The sequence below is a fragment of the Wyeomyia smithii genome, chromosome 2, assembly GCF_029784165.1.
Source record: "Wyeomyia smithii strain HCP4-BCI-WySm-NY-G18 chromosome 2, ASM2978416v1, whole genome shotgun sequence".
Lineage (NCBI taxonomy): Eukaryota > Metazoa > Arthropoda > Insecta > Diptera > Culicidae > Wyeomyia > Wyeomyia smithii.
Window position 1 is genome coordinate 35821845 of NC_073695.1, and position 24225 is coordinate 35846069.

Sequence of the window (24225 nt, forward strand, 5' to 3'; positions counted from 1 at the left end):
TTACAACATTTTGATTTTCCATTACTTGCTTACAATAAAGTGGTTTCCTTTCCCAATGTAAACTTCCTTCGGCTTCTTCTTTACTTCTGACGCACCTTATCCTATTGAACTTATACCTTTTAGTTTATTTAGATAGTTTAATTGTTGTGCCACTTACGATTTACTTCGAAATTGTACGGTTATTTCCTGGCCTAATTTCGGTTTAGCTACCCTAACGTTTAGCGAATATTTTAATTCCTCGTTTGGTGTAACGCTGTTGCTATCGGAAGGTATCCGATTAAATAACTGCTTTAAATATATGTATTTTTTGTTACTCACAATCTATGTTCCAATATTTTTTGGAACCTTTGGCAATTTTTTCCCTTTTCAGGTTCTCACCGCGATCCACCGCTCCTGCAGGTAAGTAAACAACGGTAGGTATAAATTTTCTATAATTTCACTTCTAAATACTAAATCTCGTTAAATTCCTTACTCACAGCCTTTTTGGAAATGGATGTTGGAACGATATAGTTCCTCCTAACGTATAAGGAAAAAAATTCGAACAAACTTTCAATTTCAAATCAAAATCTTGCGCAACTTATTTTTCTATACTTGTTTGTTTATTCAAGTAATGTAACTCATTTACAAACCCCATAGAAAAAACTCAGCTCCACAACGCGCTGATTTCCTGATCCTCTGGGGAACTTGCTTTATAGATTCCTGAATTCCGGATGTTTCAAGTGTTTTGAGCTCCTTCTCGATTTTTCTATCAAACAATCGACGTTTTTTGCTCTGTAACCTTTATGGTAGACCATTCGCTTCAAGATTGCTCAGAAAGTTTCAATAGACTGCAGCTATGGCACATTTTGAGGATTGTTTCCTTTCGGAATAAACCCGATATTGCCTTGCCGCAAATTCGCTAAAGTTACATTAGCACAAATTGACAATGCAAGGTCTGGCCAAAACACTACTTTGTAATTTTTGTGGTACTTATATTTGAAGTTTTAAACCTATTTCACGCAGATACTTGTTCGCCGTTTTTGAATCAATCGAATATTTATTGCCCAGCTCACGATATGATTACGCCGACCGACCAGTCGTTTCCGCCCTTAATTTCGCTCGAACTTTGCACTCTCGCAAAGTGCATTTTCGTCCGGAACCAGATTTTTATTTGAAGGTATTTTCATTCTCGAAGAGTTTGTCAATAATGTATATAACTGTTTTTATCTATATCCAACATCTTTAGAATAGTTGAACACTTCACTTTTAGATTTTTCTTCATTTCGCTCACAAAAATTGCAAATCAATTTACGACGATCTTCTTCCGACCACGCCTTTTTCCCAACTAATCGTCACTTGACAGAATCGACTAGTCGTGTTACCAGTTATATAAAAGTGGTTCTTCATTTTGTGGAAAAGGATTTTTCGATTTGTGCAGCACTTCAAAATCGTAGACCAATTCAAAAGTTGTTCGGATTTTTTTCCTCACACGTTACTCTTGGACAATTTCTATTTGCACTAGAAAATACGGTTTGCTTTTAGCTATTATAAGTCACCTTTCACTTCCGTTACAAATAAGCTAACTCACGATGGCGAATTTATGTTTATTTTTACTCTATTTTGTTGATACTACTACTACTATTACATCTACTCCTCTTGATTAATGTCATCTTCCCTCTATCATCTTTCTCAAAACTCATTTGACGTTCCGGACCGCCGTGTGGCCAGGGATGATTATACGGTATTGCAACAATAGGATTAAATATTTTAAAAATTTTTGCAATGGTTTTTTTATTTAAAAATAAACATGACATTTTTAGATAAGGTGTACAGAAACTTTGAGTTGGTAGTAGAATAAATTTGACATTATAGTCGGAAATCACAATTCGGTCACAATTATCTACCGTAACTACTATTAAACTTTAGCATGTTTCTTTGTCACTTGTTTATCGTCCGAATTTGTTTCACTGAAACAACGGCATCTCAAATGTTGCCAGAATATTATCCTGTGACAAAAGCTTGACAAATCTCGTCACGAAGTAACTTATTCTGCCCATGCATCTTGTTATAATGTAACGAAGCGGTCGCATAGGGAAAACACGGGCAAAACCATATCTAACCATATATAATTATCTAACCATATTCATAATATGCGTCATTCACTAATACTCTCCATTAAATAATACCAATTAAACCATTCTAATAGCATTGAAAATTATAACTTTTAAAAGATCTAAAGCCGCAATAGCCTAAATTCGACACGGCAGTTTGCTGCTCTTATGAGGGAAGAATAATTTCGATCATTTCTTGAATATGTAAACGCTCGAAATTATCATAATATAACTTTATTAATTTGTTAAAATATCGATCGTTTTGTATAAAAATGAGCCGTCTTGCCCTTAGTTTCCATGTGTTGTGTTTTCATCGCAAAGAGTTAGGAAACTAAGTGGCGATGCCGTTTTGTCTGCACAACACAAGTGATAACTAGCTATACAAGTGATACCAGTTATGACGGTGCGGTGATGCAGGCGACTTGGGTCGTGGAAAAATTGTTTACTGGCCATCCAACACATGATTAGTTTGGTAAAAAAGACGAATCTGTTGCGGATAAGTAGAGCTGTCCATATTTTTGGTCAGCTAAACACGCAAACTTCGAGTCAAATCTGCAATGTAACCTTTCAAAATATGTTAATTACACACAAGTCGTCGACTAGTGGCAATGTGACAAGTTTTTTGTTATTCTGCATATCAGTTGCATTAGGGTTTGCAATATTCCCGGAAATTGATTTCCCGGAAAACGGGAATGAAAAATCTCACTTCCCGGGAATTCCCGGGAACCGGGAATGGAACAAAATTCTTAGCAAAACTGAGATTTCAAATAAAGTTTATTAACAAAAGGTATCATACAATCGTTTACAATTTTATTGTCAATTCGCATAAAAAACGGATTAAAAAACAAAACTTATTCAAGTTTACTCCAGAAATTCATGATCGATTTTTGTAGCAAATGTTAGCAGAAGAGTAGGTTTCACGGTTTTTGTATCGTCGAACGATCGCTTCAGATCCGCAGACATTTTTTCGTCAAGCCCAAATAATGTAATTTCCTTCTGTAAATCTTTGCTTAAGTTCGCTGGTGTCTGATTTCTAGGATGCTTCTAAATCATCGATTCTAGCCTTTTCTACATTTTATTAGAAACCGAAGTGTTCAGTACTTTAACCCTCTAGTGCCCAGTGCCGCCTTTAGACGGTCTTCAGTTGAACCTCTAATAAGCTAAGAATTTTAAAAAATGTTTATAAAGCTTCATAGTGATTTTTTCGAATCGAAGTCCGTCTAAAAGCTAATTTGGCATTAGAGGGTTAAGTTTGTTGAAGATAGGGCTGAGTGTTAGGTAGGCAGGTTTTAGAGCATTTGAATGCCTACGTAATTAATGTGAAATCGCGGCCACGACCCAAGTAACACTGACTGAGTTTTTTTTATTTTATTTATTTCTGGTCGTATTAGTTTACGGGTTTAAATTGTTTTTTATCAATTTACAGGTTTCAAAAAATTTTGTCAAAAAACAAAGAAAAAAGTCAAGCAACTATCCGCTAAGTTGCGAACTATCTAGCAAAAAAAGACTTTAGACGAAGCAAAAATTTGTCTAATTTTTCGTTTACTGAACAATTTAGTTAAAGCGAATAATTTGATATTACACGGCAAGCAAATATTGATCGTCATTTCAAAGAAATATTTGCCTCGTATGATGCACACTTTGAAGCTGCTTTACGCTTTTACGACGTAAGTTTCGCGTTTTGATACGATATTTAGTGTTATTGTAATATTGTATGGAAAAAATTTCGAGGAGCTCGGGAATCCCGGGATCTCGGGAATCAATATTTCTATTCCCGGGATTCGGGAATCCTGGGAAAAGGTAATTCCCGGGAAATCGTTCCCGGGATTGCAAACCCTAAGTTGCATGTAAACATGATTGTAACAAAGGATGATTCATACAAGTTACTGTTCGACCTCGGAGTTACACTAACCACTATGTGATAATACTGTATATTGGGGAGTTGAAAAGTCGTTTCGCGTCATATATGTAACCTTTTCCTCTCTCATGCAGTCTAGTATGTTTCACAGTAACTGCTTACAATGCGACTTACGGTTTTATTGCTTTTTTCAAGATGTTACAAGTGCTGCTTGGGTAGTCAATTGTCAATTCATTAACAACTGTCGGATTGTTGTTTATGTCAATAGAAATCGACTTTTCGAATGTCGCTGAACGGTGGGTCTCAAAAGTTTTGTCTTATCAAAAAAATTCTCATCTCTCAATCCAGGAACCAGGTATAGTATGAAAAAAAATCCATTCCCAAAGTCACCCGCACGAACACATACGAATCGCATAAATTCTCTATGATTCCTCACATTGGGTTCGTGAGCGTCCTTGAAAAGGATTATTGAAAAAAGAATCCTCAGGAATGCCCTGTATATGGCTCTAGGATTCTTGAATAAGAACCCTGAGTGGGAATCCTCCGGATCGTGTTTGCGATTCCTTTCACGATTCCGTCACCGAGTTAAAGATATCCTGGGGATTCTTACTCAGGATTCTCTGCGTGTTAGTAAGAGCAGACGGACATTCGATACAATTTTCTGTTGCATAGTCTGAAATAGTATTTGTCGCGACATTCCTTCGCCAAAACAAAGTGCTGATGCAAGACACCTTGTTTCCCGTAGGAGAAACAGCGACAACCGCATGGCAGCAAAATGTGTAGACAACAAAACAGAGAATTCTGAAAAAGTTTTCGAAGTCAAAAAAAAAATGAAGAACAGGAAAAAAACCGGAAAACAATTTTTTTCTCTCCGGGATTTCAGTAGTTCAGGTTTAAGCAAAATTTGTTTGATAGAATCAATTTAGAAACAGTGTTCAATTAGGAGAGTTGTTATTTCCTCCGCACGTACGGGAATTTTGTATTTTGAATCCCTGGCAAAGGTCTTAAAGATCAACTTAGCCTTTCAAATCGGACTCCTGGATTCTTAATTTGGGATTAATCTCATCTTGAAATCTTCAACCTTTTTTGTCGGTATTTAAGCAACCCTTTTTTTATTTTTTTGCTTTTTGGGTCCTATTTATAGTTAAAACTTAATTCTTAATTAGCAATTATCTTTTATTATTACCGTTTGTCAAAGTTTAGCTGTGTTCCTGTTTTCTTTACTTTTATGTTTATGGTGATTCTTCACAATTCAATCTGTATAATCATTTTCTGTTTGCCATTCAAAATGATTCACTGGAAATTTAGAACAACTCTTCATTTTGGTAATCTTTGACTTTCAGATTCGTTTCTGGAATCCGTTTCTTCTTCCAATTTTTTGACCGGACATTTTTTGAATAATTTTTAATTCCACGTTTGTCAGCTCGTATCATATTAGCAACTCTGAGCATTTGATGAGCTGCGGAATACACATGACGATATCTCAGCTGTTGAACCGCAAACAATAAGTAGTAAATAGTTTAATAAGAGGTTCACGAAAACGTTCGTGTTGATGCTTGTGTTCATTTTTCAAGTGAACGAGAAACTGAAGATTTTCGTCAAATAATCCTGTGGAAAAGAACAGTTTGTATCATAAAAATTGCACATTAAAATGCTCCTCGAATTAACAAACAAAATTCCCTTTTGAACTATTAAATTCAGAATAATTAACCCGATAGGTGAAACTTTCTACTTTTTCAAAATTATTTCATCTACGGCGTCTGGTTCAGGTAAAAAATTGAAGAGATTTTCACTTCACATAATGACACTGTTGATTCAAAGGTTCCACTTTGACATACTAGATGCGACAGATTTTCATCTGCGGTCATTCCATCATTTGAATAAAATGATGAAACATCACAAAGAATGGACACAAATTGAAGCCTGAAAGTGATTCTTTTATCACACGAAAAAAAACCGATGCACACCCTCCGCCGACAGCGGAAACATACACGGCGCCAGTAATCACCGCTCATCAGCAGCACTTCCATCGTCATCAGCGGTTAACGAACACTTTATGTTTCGCGTTGAATGGGAATCCATTCTCTCGGTAGTGTCGCGCGAAAGAGCCATCCCGCAAGTGCGTACTCATGGTCCCCGGTTGATAGTCGAACCGAAATGTGCATCACGGCGGCACACGTTGTGCACACACTTCCGCTCGAAACTTGGACGGCATTCAAAATACCATCGGCGAACAATGATATCGTGTGAGAAGTCGACGGACATCGGAAACACTGTCTGCGTACTTGTCAGTGATCAATAAGCTTGCCAGCAGATAACTCTGGACTGGAGTCCGCGCTTCCGGTTTCCCGCCAATCATGTGCGGTGGCGGGGAGCGGTGCGGTTTGGTGTAGTGAATGTAGCAGCTACTGTTGATGATGATTCGTGCTCCACAAGTTGGGAGGTACTTCGCGAGGCAGCAGCGCGTCGGCTGACAGATATGAATTTTCCATCCCCTAACGATGAGTGACAGGATGTTTTCATACGGTGACATTCGATTGCGTTTCTATTTCCAAATTATGTGTACTCTCATATCGAGATTCAATCTTATTAGTGTTAGAGGGATTTCTGGAATTGGAAATATGTTTTTCAAAATGATTTTCTTCTCGAACGTGTAAAACGGTTCGTAAATGAATCTCTCTGTACTACGTTTACGTTAGACATGATGCTTCGCGCTCGCCGAGTTTAGAGAAGAACGAGCGAGTAATACTGTGGGTCTGGGCGATTGTGTAACGCCGACCAATTGTCTGGTTGACAATCGCAACACCATCATGAATGAAACCGTCGGCAAATAGAAACGTCGAGTGCTGGATGCTGGACAAATAAGGCAAAGGATAAGGATGTTGTTCGAGTTTGTCAGGTGATAAAGGAACTTTGTACCTTTTAGGACTTCGTTGATCGTTCAGCATGTTGTAGCTTCACAACGTGAGCGTTTGAAAAGGGACAATCACCTCTACAAGTGGTCTGTTTAGATTAAATTGAACGTAATGTGATTGTATAGTTGCTCTTTTCTATCACACTCGATGCGATTTTCTTTTATATGTTCCTTATATTTAGGATGTCTGGTTGATAGAATGCAACCACCAAAAAAGCAAGGCTAAACATTATCGTTTCGCTTGTATTGAAGCTGGATATGAAATTATTGTTTTATATACAAACGTCAAGTCACAGATTCAACTAAATCGAAATTAAACTTTCTCACAATACTCTTGAAAGATAGTTGTCGAAATTATGGCTACATTTGTAGAAAAAAATCGCCAAGAAAAGCACAAACTGAAATCAGTGCTCAGTTTTACTGTAGCGACATTGCGAAACCGGCAAGGGTGCAGTTAAAAATATCCAATTTCGCTTCCATTTAGTCGTAAATTTCAATTATGGCGAACAATTCGGTCGGTGCTTTTATTCATAAACACCGGCATAATTGTAATTTATATCAGCACAGACGAGAATCGGCATTTCGGCTTTCTCCATCAAGCACTCTCTCTCTCTCTCTCTCTCTCTCTCTTGCTTTCCGGAACCCACCCCACCCCGCAAGCTATTCTTCCTCTTGATTGGAATGGGGAGTTTTCGTTTCGGAAAACTTTTCCGAAATCTTTCCGGAACGGGTGAAATAGCCAAAGTGTTACAAACAGAGAACGAAAGCCGAACCGACGGCTTTCAGGAAGTTCGGATATTACTTTCGTTCCAAGTTGGGCTCTGTTTCTTCCGGCTACCGGTCTTGGCTGTTCGACTTTTGGGTACACAGCTAGCCGGCCGGCCAACTGAGAAGAGATGGCACCTGGAGCGACCTTTCCGGTTTAAATTACGTTTCGAAACCGGTAGAAATTTATTGCACCGAACGTTCCATTGTAAGCCGAAACGAGGCTATGACAGTTTTCAATTATTTTGATATGCATAATATGTTGGAACGAGATGGCAATTGTTCTTGTTGCGCTGATATTGTATCCAAACCTCACAGTGAAGAGAAGACTTCGACTGTAGCAACCGCACCTTACACTGTTGGGGCTGTTTCAATAACTTACATCTCAAACAGCTGTCATTGTTGAAATAGGTCGGATCGGTGTTGGCAGGTTTCACTTTTGTTAAATTAATTATATTCTGACTTGAATATTAATAAAAAACACTGGCCGGTTCTGTGCTTCAATACTTTGAGTATTTTTCGCCGCAGAATGAGTTTCTCATCGATCGACCGAAAGCACCTTCATAAACATAAAACTTCTCCCGAACGAAAACGTCAATCATTTAGGTTCTGCTTGGTGCCCAGATCTCTTGTTCCAATCACTCGAATAAACGTCGAACCGCTCGAGTACGGCTGCTCTTTCCTAGGAAGTTTCCTGTCGCTCTCTCTATCTCTATCCAATTTTAGTAGGGCTACGCACCACCCCCCGATTGGATCGAACAACGGGTGGTGGGGAATTTTACATCTTCCGTCGTGGGGCAGATTGCTCTACGCATCGAGGGACGACGACTGGCAAATCAAAGTTCGTTTTTCTCTCCCGTTTTATTGTCTAACGATGTCTTTTAATTTTGCACCGAGCAAGCGACTTCAAGTCGAAGGAAAGTTTTCCAATAGAACATTGATGATGGCGGTGGCATACTGGCAAAAGTGCCAGATAAGAATGGGGAAGGAAATTGCGAGCGATGATGGTGGCGTGTTTTATTCGACTTTGTCTACACTGACGATTGGATCTTTGCATACGGAACCAATTAGGTGCGCACAGTTTGGCAAAGTTTTGCCGGGAGAGATGTGGAATGCAAAGTTAATTTGAAAAAGTTGATATTCTGAGCGCAAACTTATCGCATTGCATACTGTTTGGGGTGGTGAGCAAGATTGGAATATGTTGCTGGAATAACATTTGACTAGACTATGTAATGAAACAGGAACTAGTGATCGACGTCGGAATGAAAAGTTTTGTTTGGGGTTCAGTCTAATTTGTTCCGGTTGAAAATCGAATCGGTCTTCAAAGTATATTTTCACTCCCATCAGATTTTTTTCCGTTCCGAAGAGTGGTAACGAAAGTTACCTGTTATTAGAAGGCATCATTTTGAATGACTTTCGAATTGGAAGAATGCGCGGTAACAACATTTGGATGACTTTCCTAAGCGGTTAACCATTGAAACACAGAAATAAAATATAGTCTAGCTTGAGCTCTCGGCCAATCAACATGTCGCATTATATTCGAGCTTGAGCTTGAGCATGACGACTTCACATTTCATAGTCACTCCCCTCTAATGGATCTAAGCTAATCAAGTTGCACAAAGAACCACGTATATGGCTACTAGGAATAACCGTTTTCAATGTAAAACAATTCAGTAGCTTTCGCTTTGAAAAGATCGATAACGGCGTCGGTTACATGCTTACGGTCGTTATGGTAAAAAAGGAGCTGTATTAGTCGTTGTGGGAGACCGAGTTTACCTCGGCATCTCCACGACTGCGACGAAAAGTAAAGGTCGTGTCACCGTGGTATGTGACGGATTCGAACAACGTTGCAAGCGAAATTAACTTATTACGAAGGCGAAGGAAAAGTATTTTTGTTCAAGTGGTTTTATATTTGTCTATTACTAATCCCGGGCATGCTTGAAAAAGCAAACGCACTTCGGTAGACGCGGTTCTTTGAAGCAAAATGCGTTGTCATTAGTCACGATATTTACGACGGATGACAACGTGTAACGTAAGACATAAAAAAATATCTAAGTACACCAGGCGAAATCACTATATTCCGAAAATATTTAGATGAGAAAAACTCGCCCGGGCCGAAGACGCGTTCACGCCGGAGCATCATGCATGACCGCTCTATTCTCTTCTACCGACGCAGATACGCAGGGACACGACATGCAAAAAAAATCAACGTGGACCTTGTCTCAATAAACCCCTGCCCTCCTATTGGCGACAGCCCACTTCACATACCAGATAACACAGTGCAACAATGTTTTTGCCTATGGCTTCTATGTATGATTTTTTGATGAAGTTTGATGCGAAAACAAATATCCCTGAGTTTGAACATATTTCAACTTAAGGGACAATAATGACGCCATTTTGAAATTTTTAGAAATCGGAAATTTTCGATGTTTTTTCGACGCCATTTTGTTTTAAGATCAAATATCAAAATTCTACGAGTTTGTCCACATATAAGCATCTTCTAACCCATCTTTTAAAAAAACAGATCTTACATCGGACAAAAACTGAGCTCAAAACGGTGATTCTACGAAACCGGTTTAAGCATGGTTTTAGTATATTTCACAGAGCAAAATAATATCGAGTATGTATGAGCATTAATGGTAATGCGCTAATATTTGAAAGTGGTAGTCAAATTATGTCATATAATGAGAAAAAATATCACAGAAATCGATTGGTAGGTGTCTGATCTACGTAAAATATCAGCAACATGTTGATTTTGCCCCAATTCCCCTACAATACTAAATTAGGTTTAACACGACGTTAAATTAACTTTTTTGAATTCTGTTTAATGTAATATCAAGAATGTAAGCGATACTCAAAGATACAATAACAATTTGGCATCACATGATCCTCGCCTTTTTGCGGGTAGGGGATCGGGGAATTACTCAATTTCGCAGTGAAAATTCTTAAAATGATGGTTATATCTTGCTGCGACAAACTGTCCATAGACAACACTGCTGTTTCCTTTGATGCCCCGGTCGTTATTGTAAAAATGATTATTGAGAAATGCATGAAAATTTTAGACTAGTAAAAGTTGCGAAAATTCTCATAAATCTTATCTTCAACCATCCATAGTACTGGAGAAAACCTGTTGGGCACATGCTGAGTGACACCGCAACTACTTCAATACACATTGGCTGCTGAGCTACCCTCACCTACATATTTCTGACGGATGCGTGCCACAATACGTTGATGATAGCACCACCGCACATAAGATGGTCCCAATCAGGCTTCGAAATGGTCACGGTAGAACCACTTTTCCCTGCGATAATAGTCTTCTTCTTCCTGTGACGCTACCAAGGCTCGCTGTCTGAATACATTCTTAAACAAACATGTCAAATGAGTATCGCCATCACGACGTTAATTTCCTCAGACGTATTTTGACATTTTTTTCTAGAAATGAGAATTACGCACGCAATCTCTTTGATATGCAAATTACGCAATCTCTTTGATATGCGAGTGTCGTTTGACTATCCTCTTCTTTCTGTGAGCTGAGCGGCGATGGTTTGGTTGTTTTACATTACGAGCGAAAGCCGACTGTGACGCACGCTAAGAAAGCGAGATCAAATGAAAATGGTGACCGTTTACAAGCCTGGTCCCAATATATAGGAGCGGCCCAAAATTACCAAAATGCGAGTTTCATATTCAGAATGTTTTGAGCACATCATTTTGTGATTTTCCTAATTTCTCAATGAAATCTTGATACATAGCACGGTTTATGTTGAAAAATGCCTCCAAAGTTACCTCTCTCAAAAATTAAGAAAAAAAGAGTTTTTCTGATTCTGTTGGAATATATAAAATCCTACTAAAGCTTGCATACAATTAAAAGCTTGTTATATTAGCTACATAAAACTGAGAGAGTAATTGATTTTAACCTAACAGAGTCTGTCGCAGACTACATAGAAAATATGCGAAATTTTCCTAATTTTGATCTTTGAAAACATTAAATGTAAGCACGTGTAAGCACAGTTCCTGATAGCGTGCCTGAAAGCCCAGCTTGTGCTTTCCAAGAATCAATGCTGAAAGTTCGAGGAAAATTTGTGTTTTTGTAGAAAAAAAATGAATAAAAGTTTTTCACTTTTAATGTAAATTTTGAATTTTTGGATGATTGATCAAAGAAAATCATCGTATATCGTCTCAATTTGGTCCAGAAAACATCAAGAAAACGTAGAATTAGTATAATTTTTCGTTTGTATACACTGACGATTTTTTATATTTTTTCGAAAAATAATACAATTTGCCTCAATTCACGAGGTTTATGGACAACCCCTTGTCACTACAACTCTTTTCTCAAATGACAAAATCATATAGGGGTAAGACCGCCCCCTTAAGCAATTTCGTTTATAGAAAAAAAAGTTGCGACTGCAATTTCATTTTTTTCTTCGCTAGGAGGTTCTTCTATTCAATACCCGCATTTGAAAAATAAGAACTCAAATATTTTTGTTTATTTTCTAGCTTTTTTTTCAATTTTAAAAAATCATTGAAAATGTGCAGATCTTTTTCGTGCGGGGTAAGCCCGCCCACCAGCGGGGTAAGATCGCCCACCATTTTTTGAGGATAAAAGTTATATTTTTTGGGCCAAAACAGTTCATGTTATCAGTATAGTGTCTTTGACATAGTTGTAGATGATGAATATTTTTTTTCTTTTTGAATAAAATATACACTGTGAAAAATCTAAAACAAAAATTTTTTTTTAAGTTTCAACTTATTTTATTTTTTGATTATCCAAGTTCAAATCAATGTTTAGGTAACTTTTTGTGGTTTTCAAAATAAATAGATTTTACAGAATTGGAGTTTTTCAAGATATTCAATTTATAATATACCTGATTTTAAGCTGAAAATATAAACTCATTAAACCTGTCTGTATGATTTTTTTTAAGACATTTATTATGTATAGAGTAATAATAATAATTATTAATTTTTTCATTCATATTTTCAATATTTTTTTGTTTTTTTTTTTTTTTTTTTTTTTTTTTTTTTTTTTTTGAAGAACAAAATTACCAACGACTCTATCCATCAAACGAACCGCCCAAAAAATTCCTTAACAAAATTTGAGCTATTAATATTTCTATTACTCCATGATCCAACAACCATCAAATTTTAGCTTATCTTTTGTAGATTTTGCGAGCAAAAACATGTTTTCTTTTAATTTGAAAAATAAAAATATTTTTCATCCTATTTTTAGATCTTTTCTTCAAATTTTTTTAGAGTGTGTACTTTTTTCGGAGGTAAAAAATTACTATTTTAAACTCTGCCGGAGATGTCACACCAATCAAACAAACCGTCCTGGCTCTAAAATTATTTTTGTTCATTAATACCATTTTTACACAAGTTTACTTGTTTCGAAAATTAGTCTTGTTAAAAAAATATTACTAGAAAAGCTTCAACCAAATCGAAAATGGTCGATTATCATCGATGTCTTAGGTGGCTAGAAATTGCTTTACTGATCCTGTAAATATTCCCTTTGTAGTGTCGAGGCATTTGGGTCTTGAAGTAAAACTACAAACAGTTGTATACGTGGCGGTTTTACCCCATGTATAGTGGGCGGCTTTACCCCCAGTGGAACATTTTCATATTTCACCGAGAAAGTAGTCAAAATTATAAGATTACTCACGGTCTTCGATATTTCCGGAAGAAGACAGATTCAGGCAAGCGAGTAAACGTATATTCACGAACAAAACAATAGATTTTTAGACAGAAAAACCTTAAGTTCCCGCAAAACAATAGCGCATTGACTGGTTGCCAGCTGAAAGGTTGTTTTTGATTATTTCTGTGACCGTTCGCGCACTATCAAAACAAAAAGGGGTGCAAAATAATATGTAATTATACTGTAATAGACACGTTAAATTTTTTTTTTCAATCATTATATAACTTGATAGTAAAACTACGGTGGGCGGTCCTACCCCGCAGGGCGGTCTTACCCTGTTTACCCCTACAGTAGAAAACTAACAGTTTGACACCAAAAAATTACTTTTGGCAAAAAATCTTAATTTTCCGACAATTGTGCACCAGTAGCATGGAATATTTTCCTTAGCCGCACATAATAAATTTGCTCTCTGCTCTGCCCTTCGGTAGCTGTGTCAACTCTTTTTTCCTGGTGCGCATAACTCTAACAGCTACCGTTTGACGAACAAAAATAAAGTTGAATTTTCTACACGCAGTTGAAAGTTGATTTTTGCAATACAGCAGGTAGTGGAATTTATTCCGTCCATTTTATTGTTATCCGTGCTGCGGGGAGCAAGGCAATAGCAAGGAAAGTGTATGGGAAAGTTCGACCTTGGAATTTTTCACCTATTTTCACTACTAAGCAGTGAAGCAACAATGTTAAACATTATATCAAACAATTGCCATACATTTTATCTATCCACCGACATATAGGTAACTAAGATGCATTAAGTCGTTCGCTTGCTATCATCGTTTGAAATCTGACATTTACCATTTTCATTTTCAATTTTTCAAAATGTACTCTAGTACAGAAAACAAAGACGTAGTACTACGTCAAAAAAGGAAAACTGTAATTAAATTCAATTATTTATTTAAAACAGCTAACTTTTGAAAAAAAGTTATTTTTCATAAAAACCACAAGAGATTTTAGTGATGGCTGTTCGATAATGGAGAAATGAAAAACAAGAATGGAAAAATTTTCCAGAAAAAGGAAAAATTCCAAAATCAGAACGATTTTTTCTTACAGTGTATATTTTTTTTATATTTTGTTTATGGTTCCCGTGGTTTTGTGGTTTTGTGGTTAGCGATGTCGGTTGGCTAGCTCTCCCACACGGATGTGATATCGGATTCGATTCCCGATCAGGTCGAGGATCTTTTCGAGCTGGCAAGTTTCACTGAGGCACTCAGCACTGAGGCACTCAGCACTAGTCAGCCTATACACCAGAGAGACGCCGAGACGCTCACCGTTAAGGCAGCTGTCAACATCAAAACGGGCGATCTGTATAATTTTGCATTGCCGTTATCCGTTTTGATGTTGACAGTTGCCTTAACGGTGAGTGTCTTGTCATTTCTCTAATGTATAGGTTCGCTACTCAGCACTGAGGCACTCAGCACTGAGGCACTCAGCACAGTTTCGTCAATTTAACACATTAATGTTGCTCATTACCTTCTAATATACTACTAATACTACTAATATACTACTAATCTACTAATCGCAAAAAAGTCAAAAGTTTCACTGAATCGCAAAAGTGTCTCAATCACCAACTTTTTAACATTATACCAGAAACCGTTAATTTATCTGTAAAAGTTGTCCAAAGTAACGAAAACTGCAGTTTCTATATATTAATTTCTTATATTTGTAAAACTAACTTCAACGCATGTTTAACGAAGATAAAAAGAAAGAAGGTATTTTAGTTTCTTCATTTTGATTTATTTATCAGAATAAAACACGTACATACTCAAATGTATCTTTTTGCAGAGTCAAGATCACATATGATAATCATAATTCTCTCGTTTTCATCACAATTTTACCATTGTTCAAAAATCTCTCGGTTTGCAGGCGATCGGTGTTAACCCACAAAAATTCAAATAAGTTCAAAATTCGCATCAATTAGCATTTAAGGTTTATGCACCCTATTTCTCTACCTTTCACAGTAATTTTTAATATAAATGTCCGATTGGTAGAGTTTGGTAGATTCACCAACGGCTTGATCAAAACTTGTTTTTTTTTGCAGTTTTTTGTTTAGAGATAACTTAATATAAATTGACTAAATACATGTTTTGAAATACCAGTCACTCTAATTTTTATACAAATTGATTATACAAACTGGTATCAATGCAATCCATTTTATGTTTCGATTATAGGTCACTTATTATTTATGTAACAGAGAGAACAATTCGGGCACCAATTTCAATAATTTGAAATAATTGTTTTTTATGCGCTGACCTTTGTTTCTGTTGCCACTAACTGCGCGCGCCAGAGACGCCAGAAACTGGCATCAATTCCGTTCATACAATGGTAGAAAGTTGAACTAACATTAAAGTATACTTAAAATGAAGAAAAACATAATCTTTTTTTACTTTTGTTTTGTCTATTGGTAAACACACTGTGCATCGTAGTGAAATTGTTTGCGAGAAGTGGGCGGCCAGGCGACACATCACGGCTGTTGAAATTCCACGCGGGTAATAGAGTAATAGAGAGATGGGTTCCGCCGAGAACCATGCGAGATCAGAGCGGTTGCGATCGGTTAGGACACCACCAGCCAATCAACGCCGTACTAAAATACGGAGGTTCTGGAAAAGATTGTGGCCCCAGCAATTCGGGACCTCTTCCTACAAAACGGTGCCCCGACCCACATGGCGAATATCGTTCAAGCGTGGTGCCCGGAGAATTTGACTGATTTTCTCGACAAGACTTTGTGGCGTCTCAGCTCTACGGACCTTAGTCCCCGAAACTTTTATTTATGGTAATACGTGCTGACCAAGCAGAGCGACCATAAAGTGAGCACTATGGACCAGTTTATGAAGCTCATTTTCAAGATGTCGATGGACCAGGTGCGAGCCACGTGCGAATCTTTTGAGAAGCCTTTTTATGGGAAATTTTTTCGCTATTTTGCCAGTTTTTGTAGATTTGATGGTTTTCATCTAATAACTTTACAGAGTTGAAAAATATTTGTTTTTCTTCGGCGAAAAATCCATCAATACGAAACGCAACTTTAACTTCAGTGAATTCTCTACAAATTCTCTCTCTCTCTCTCTCTCTCTCTCTCTCTCTCTCTCTCTCTCTCTCTCTCTCTCTCTCTCTCTCTCTCTCTCTCTCTCTCTTCGCTCTCTCTCTCTCTCTCTCTCTCTCTCTTTCGCTCTCTCTCTCTTTCGCTCTCTCTCTTTCTCTTTTTCTCTCTCTCTTTCTCTCTTTCTCTCTCTCTCTCTCTCTCTCTCTTCATTATTTCCGAAGCAAACTCACGAGCTGAGTTCGCTTATCAGTTTTGACTAAATTGGGTTTTTTAGCTATTCACGGATTTCTGATTTTTATATATCAGCTAAAAGAGTGAAATTTTCTAAGCAAAACGTGATATTTTAAAATTTGATATCATTGTCCATTTTTAAATGAAGAATAGAAATCGACCCAAATCGCTACAATGACAGTTGGTATATGGGCGAACTGTCATTGTAGCCATTTCGAGCAGTTTTAATTCGTGATTTAAAAATTGAAAGACAACGATAGAAATTTTTGAAAATCACGTTTTGCTCAGAAAATGCAGCTCTTTCAGATGATATAGAAAACTCATTTAGCTAAACAGCCCAATTCTCTTGCGAGATAAATTATTGCAATACTCTAGACATATTCTTGGAATAAGATGTTATGAAATCATTGAAAAGGACATCGTTTCAACTTTTTCCTTGACTGCAATATTCCATCTATTCTCATCCATCCAAACCAGTTCAATGATGCTGTTCCAAAATTTGTGGTGTTTAAAAATGAAAACCTCGCTGCGGTTTACTAGACAAACACGCGCGCCCTCTCTCTCATTCTATATATTTACTGCCTGACCGAACTAATGCTTCCATTGAACCATAAACCATTCTGCCGCGCTACAGCTTTCTATTGCATTTTCGGTTCTTTCCACTCACGGAGCCCGAATTCAGCATCAGCATGTGATTCGTGCATTCGTTAGTGTTATTTTTTTAATCATTCAAAAACAAAATTCTCCTACTTCAATGGTGCTTCATAAAGACCGAGGGGGCAACTAACAACCACGGTGGTTGTGTTTTCAAGAGTGACATTTTTTCTGTGAAATTTTTCAACTATTCATGAACCTTTCGTTGCGTTTTTAATAAATCAAATCCTATAGCAGTTCTCGTACCACCCTAACAAAACCTAACGTTCAAATCCAACGAACTGACGATTGACGGAGCGTGAGCAGTGCTCCGATGGTGGCCGCCATTCAGACGTATATTTTCTTGCATAATCAACAGACAAATCGATGCAACTTGAAAGCTCGCTATTCATAGTTTTACCTGACAACGTCTAACCGAAAGCTGCTTGCTTCGGTTGAGACTCGTAACAGGCATCGGCATGTGGGCTACCAAAGGCAGGCAGTTGACCTTTGATGCGGTGGCCGGGCCGTTAACTTAGTGGTTGCTTTCGCTAGAAGCAGCAGCCAGCAACATTTTTGCATGTTTGGTCATGAGCTATCGGTTAGCGAATAGATTTTCACGTAGGTACACAGGCATACGCACTCTCACACATAATCATGGTCGTGCCATTCAACTTGGCAGCATGTTTGCGGTTCTAATATAGCGTTGCGTACTTACTGTGTCATCTCTCTTCATACGCGAGAGGAGAAACGGGTTTTGCTAGAACCAGCATTAAATGGCGTTTTTCTTAGCCTTGAGAATGGAACACCGACCGGGTGCTTTTTGCTGAGTTGTTGATATTTCTGTTTTCTATTGCAAGCGGTTGGTACAATTAGTTGCAATTCAATATATATTGTTACCGATGAAGCTGGCGTTCGGGGGAACAAATTGGATGGTTTGGAATTATAATCACTGGCCCGTGCCAGTAATAATGATAAATTTATTCTAAGTGACGTAGCAAGCATATATTGCGTTTTCTCATGTAGAAAGAGTAACCTTCAATATCATCTCAATTCGCTTTTTGCGCGGTTATTATAGGGCTCATTTCAAGGTTTTTGATTTCTACGCAAATTTTTATGGAACGACCGGAATACTAAGCTACACTCGATTTGATTCATTTATCAAAGAATGAACTGGTAAATACAGGATGAAAATTGAACATGGAAACACTCTCTTTTTTGATAACAAATTAACATGGAATCCTACTGTATGATAGTCAATATTTATTTACATAGAATTTGATGTTCAATTGAAAAGGATGAACAATGGTACAAAATATTAAACCAAACTGAACGATGCATTCATCATATTCATCAACATGTCTATACTCTCGTTTTAATCGTTCGAAAATAAAGCTATTATGCTTTCCACCAAAATATAAGCCCCAATTGCCACAAACAATAAAACACGACCATAACAATACACGTATCACTTACCTTCCTCACACCGATGACCGCTTTTGCCAAACGGGCACAGGCAACGCTGCTGCTGTTGGCCACCATTGTCACCGTTGCGACAGATTCCCTCGAAACCACAATCCAGCGCGCAGAGATTCCTGTCGAATTAGCCGGTAGCCAGAATGGTGTGCAGATTTTCCAGGAAGCCGCGTGAGGATGAGAGATAGAAAAAGGTGGAAAATGAGAAACAGTTTCACGCACCCGAATGTCACAGTCACACTCACATACGAGCAGAACCGCGCCAAATGATTTTAAAATACGCGAAAATTTGATCGACCATTTTTTATTTGAATGAAACTTTGCACACGTATTTGGCTTAGCAAACTGAGCATTTTTCACAGATTTTGAACATCCATGAGTTATATTCTAGAAGGGCGTATGCCTTTTGGCATAGGTTTTATTCGAAACATTGAAGCCCAGAAACCGTTGGTTGTATAGAAAAACTGTCTGAGAATGAATTGTAGAGGATTTAAAATGCATCACAAAAAAATATACACCGTGACCAAAAAAGAATTAAAAATAAACATTAAATTTCAATTTGAAAAGAAATAATTCAATTTTTTTTTTTTTGACGTAGGACTACGTCTAATCGCACTATATCAACATACATTGCGCGAAAACTAAAACCAAGATGTAATGTTGGAATGAAAAATTTCAAACGGTTATACTGATGTAACCACATGATGGATCACAATAGTCAATATGTCGTTGGATTGATAAAATGATGGACAATTTTGTGATTCTTCAATTTTCATTATCACTTCATTGTTAAACAGCGAAAATTGAATAAAAGTTCCAAGATCAAATTCTCACCAACAATGTACCAATCACATGTGAGCACCCCTGGCACAGACTTCATGAATAGACACCAACGGCCTGCTGAGATATCCTGTATAGCAGTGGCAAAATAAAATTTGACAGAATCTCTCCGTCCCAATTGGTCAACTAATGTTAGCTTCCATGAGCCTAGACTATTTTGATGTCTTGAAGGTTAAGCTTTTTCGGAAAGTTCGTAACCACCTTCACTATCAGACAGTATTACGTTCTGCTGTTAATATATATGTTAATGTTAATAAAACTGATGTCTTGAAGGAGAATATGATGACACAGGCAACAGTACTGCAGCGAGCAATGTATGAACAGAGCGCTGGTTACTCGTCGTCTATCAGTGCAGAAAAACTCGCAATTGTAAAATATTCCCACGTCTTTACGTTCCCACGCCTAAAAGTATAGCTTAGATCTTTACGATCCTGGTACTTAATTCACGGACTGTGAAATCTTATTTAACAGAACCGCTAGACTTTCTTTTCCATTAACACAACAAGTGAAGTGTTTACTGCACTTGGTTCCTTGTGTTCTCAATATCAAATATCAACTTTCAACATTTGGGCTTGTTTTTTTTCCGCATAGCATAGCATAGCATAGCATATTTGATCGCCCGTGTGTTGCCTGCGATTGACCAGAACCAGCTGAAATTGCACAAAGAACCGTCAAAATGGTGCCTAGGAGTAGCAAGCCATTTTCAGTGTACAATTCCTGGTGATTTTTCTTTTCACTGGTCAATAACGTAGCTGCGCATCTCCGTCGTATTGGGCTCGAAGAAAGCGGTATCTGTGCCTGTGGTGAAGGTTATCACGACATAGAGCACGTTGTTTGGTCATGCCTTGTTCACCGTGACGCCAGGTCTAAGCTTGTAGCTTCCCTTCAGGCCGGAGGTAGACGGCCAGCTGTTCCTGTTCGTGATGTCTTGGCGAGCCTTGACCTACCCTACATGACCCTTATATATGTTTTCCTGAAATCCATCCATGCCCTAGTCTAGTCCCGTTCCCCTCCGTCTACACCCAACAAAACGACAAGAACACGTTTGAACCTTATGCACAAAACCAGCAACCAGACCCCGCACAATAGAACCAGGACCCAAGGACTACGAGCCTCTGTCCCAACTCACGACATCGTGGCTCAGCAGAACGAATCCATACATGCCATTCGACGATTATCAGACGACCATTGAACAACAAAACACTGATTGGAAAATCCATGCTAGTTTTAAGTTAGACTTAATTTCAGCTCGTAGTCGGCAGCGAGGATAAAAAATTTGCTTTAGTTTTTAAGTCATCAGATATAATTGGCGCCGTTAAACATTAAATTGTATTTGTGCCGTGTCAACTAAATGTTATGTGAAGAAAAAAAAAATAACGTAGCTGGCCACGCCCAATGCAGATCAATAGAGGAAGGGATATCGGGAGTGTTAGTTTAATACTTGTTGCTACTAGAGACCGAGGAATCCTCTGCATCATCCACAAGTATCAAAGGAAGGAATTAGTGTTAGTGGAAAGGAATTGATCTGGATCCATCGAGGTTGATGGTGCGATCTTTTCTACACAAATTCGCGCCCGAAATGGATATTTCTCGTTCTCTGCGCAACCGGCCATCAGAAGACGATATAAATAGAACCGCATCACGATCGCTGTATCGGCATATAGGAGAATCGAAGTTTCTAGGTATCACCGGCAACCAATCGTTAACAGTCTGTATCACACCAAACTTCGCGTTTCATCCCGTGAACTATTAAAATTTACCTCGAAACGAATGAATTTCGTAAAACGCACCGCACGCCGAACGCAAACTACTGGTACCAGCTCAAAGAACCGTTAGAGCGAGTAAAAAAAACCCACAAGGCACACCCGAGCATTATACGATGTAATGGTCATTGAGCTCCGAAACCGTTGTATTAAGATAGTTACACTGAGCGCTGTCAAAATAACGTGCGCGAAACTGAGCTGACCTCCCCGAAGTAAACAATAGCGTGCCCACTGCACTCCGGAAACCCCTAGATAAACAAAACTCACCCGGGCCGATGATGCGTTTCACCGGGGCATTATGGACGACCGCTCCATTTTCTCCTACCGACGCATACGCGACACGACGTTTCGCACAAAAGACACCTACTGAATATAAAAACTGACAAAGTTCCATGCATTCATAGCCCAAAAACTTAACAAAATGCAAATGAGCATATTAAACGAAACAGAGTTCCAAGTTTATTATTAAAATGCCAAAATAATTGCAATCAAAGTTCAGTTGTCGTGAACTATTTTCACGCCCAAAACGATTTCAACATTATTAAATAAAAGTTACTTATGTATATCAACATTTGTCCAAAAGCTAGGAAAATCATAAAACAAGAACATAGAACTGAATAAAATGTCACCGCCCTGCCAGGACTCACAATTGTAGACGATGCATCAATCGCATGCCGCATTGTCATGCTCGAATGATAAATTTTGAAACTATTTTGTAAAACTGCCAATTTTGACCTGTGAGAGTGCACCGTACAATCTGGTTTGTAAATATAAAAAAAAAACTCCACCTGCAACCGAAAAGCTACCACACTTTGTGCACCCAACAGATGACATATTTACACTTCTGGCAAAGTCCTAAACCCGCTAAAAACCACTACACACAGAGCCTATGCATTCTTAAAATGTTTGATACAAAAACTTATACTCATCTGTTTTATTTTGGTTATGCCTATGCCAGCGAAACAAACGCCGACAAGCACAGCGCAACACTACTCTCTTCTATTTGTGCCGTGTCAAATAAACGATAGGTGAAGAAAAAAAAACTACTCTCTTCGCTCTCTCTCCAGATATTATCGTTCTCTTCGCTCACACCGCCATGCATTCCATTTTCGCATGTTAATAACGAACCGCTAGTTAGCGCGACGCACAAAGTAGGCACTCACACTCACGCAACTTAGCTGGCCTTACAATTTTCAATTGCAATTCGAGGAAAAAATACTATTTTCACGCAAAGAACACTGTGTTTTTCACAAAACCTTAACTTTTCTCACTTAGACAAAGCTTCACAGATCACAACTTGACACTTTTTAACAAGTTTGGCCATTCACTTATAAATTAATAACTTAAACGGATAGCTTTCGGGCACGTATTATTAGTTAGCCGTGATGCCAGCCTCTCTCTTTTCCGCATAGCAAAGAATGCAGACCAAGAACAAGCATACCACTCGAACAGCAACAATATTGCCAGATGGCCTAGTTCTGTTTGTTTTGTTTTATGGCGACCTTCTTCGCGCTGCTGTCGCGCTGTTGTCGCGATGCGCGTTCGAAAGAGGCGTGCGTTATGGAGTTTACCAACACCTATGAGTGTTATGCGTGATTGGTGAACTCAGCTTGAACACTTCAATACAACTTCAAAACTCATGACTAGCAACCTAACGTTGTGTGTGTAGAAAATAAGTTGTGTAGAGTATAGGTTTCTTCATTCCAAGTTAACTTAATAAAAGTTAGTTCCGAACTAGACACATATGGTAACACACATCAATCCCTATGATATCACAGTCCAGTACTAATGGAAAACAAATAGTTCAGTTCATTTTTCAGTTCACAATTCATTTTTGTGCAGTCAAGCCAAGTGAAAACTACATTACCGCTGTTGACGCACAGTAGGGCGTGGAACACAATCGAATTGCCATTTGAATTGTCTTCTTCTTCTTCTTGTTTCGTATAGCAGCATATATTAGAATTCAATATGATTTTTCGGGTGCCGCAAAATACGCTGCGCCGCTAGGGACAACAAAATGCGTTGTTTATTTTTGAACTCTACACTCTGCTTTTTTCAGATTATTTAAATAACTGAATATAGGGTATTTAAAAAAAAAAACAATAGAAAACCAAATGGCTCCGTACAGATCTTTGAATAGGTAGTTAAACGAGCTATACTGATTATTTTACTAGCTAAATGAATTTAGTTCAATATCACAATACTAGTTGCATCCCGCGGTGGTGGTGTGGAGGAAAACCAAATTCATTTCATCTTGATATTAGAGTTCCGACTTTAGTATTTGTATTTTTCAATTGAAATTTTTTTTAATTAACATTTGCAAGAAAATATTACTTTCCATAACCTTACTTGTAATTAAACAACAATTTTATAGCTCCAATAATTAAAAGTAACTTTGTAAAGAAAAGTTTTTCTCTAAAACATTGCTATAGAGCTCTAGACCCAAATTTCCCCCTAAATTTGGTTTCTAGACCATTGTGAATGTTAAAGAAAATATTTTTTCTACTAAAGCAGGTATTAAACGAAGCAAATATTTGATATTTTTGGTACGATTTTCATTTGCACAAAATTAAATCGTCTAATACCTGCTTAAGATAGAGTGCTGCATAGAAATAATCAAAATACAGACCCTGTTCGATTTTGGCAACACGCCAGAATTTTTTCTGATGCCAAAATCGAACCATGCCAATAGTGAACAGTTCTTTTTTCATGACTTTTTTGACTTTTTAAGTGTTCAAAGACGACCTTAACAGTAGAAATGGCCACCAATGAACTAGTTTTAGTTCCAAGTTGTTTGAAGTGTCGCTTGATGAATTTGGGCTGACGACCTAGATACTTGATATTACCACCCGAACCAAAATACTTTTCTTTTGGAAGATGTTGAGCTTAAATTGGTTAAAATAAATCAAACAAACTACAAAAGTAAAACGAGTTCAAA

At 37.8% G+C, this 24225-nt stretch overlaps 1 protein-coding gene across 1 annotated transcript in view; it reads right to left on the reverse strand.

The window, feature by feature from the left end:
- The window catches only part of LOC129724507 (uncharacterized), a 589670-nt gene that overhangs the window by 187587 nt on the left and 377858 nt on the right, over positions 1-24225 (reverse strand). Inside the window, exon 5 of the mRNA XM_055679461.1 lies at positions 18685-18803. Coding sequence (XP_055535436.1) covers positions 18685-18803 — 119 coding nt within the window. The remainder of the gene's footprint in view (positions 1-18684; positions 18804-24225) is intronic.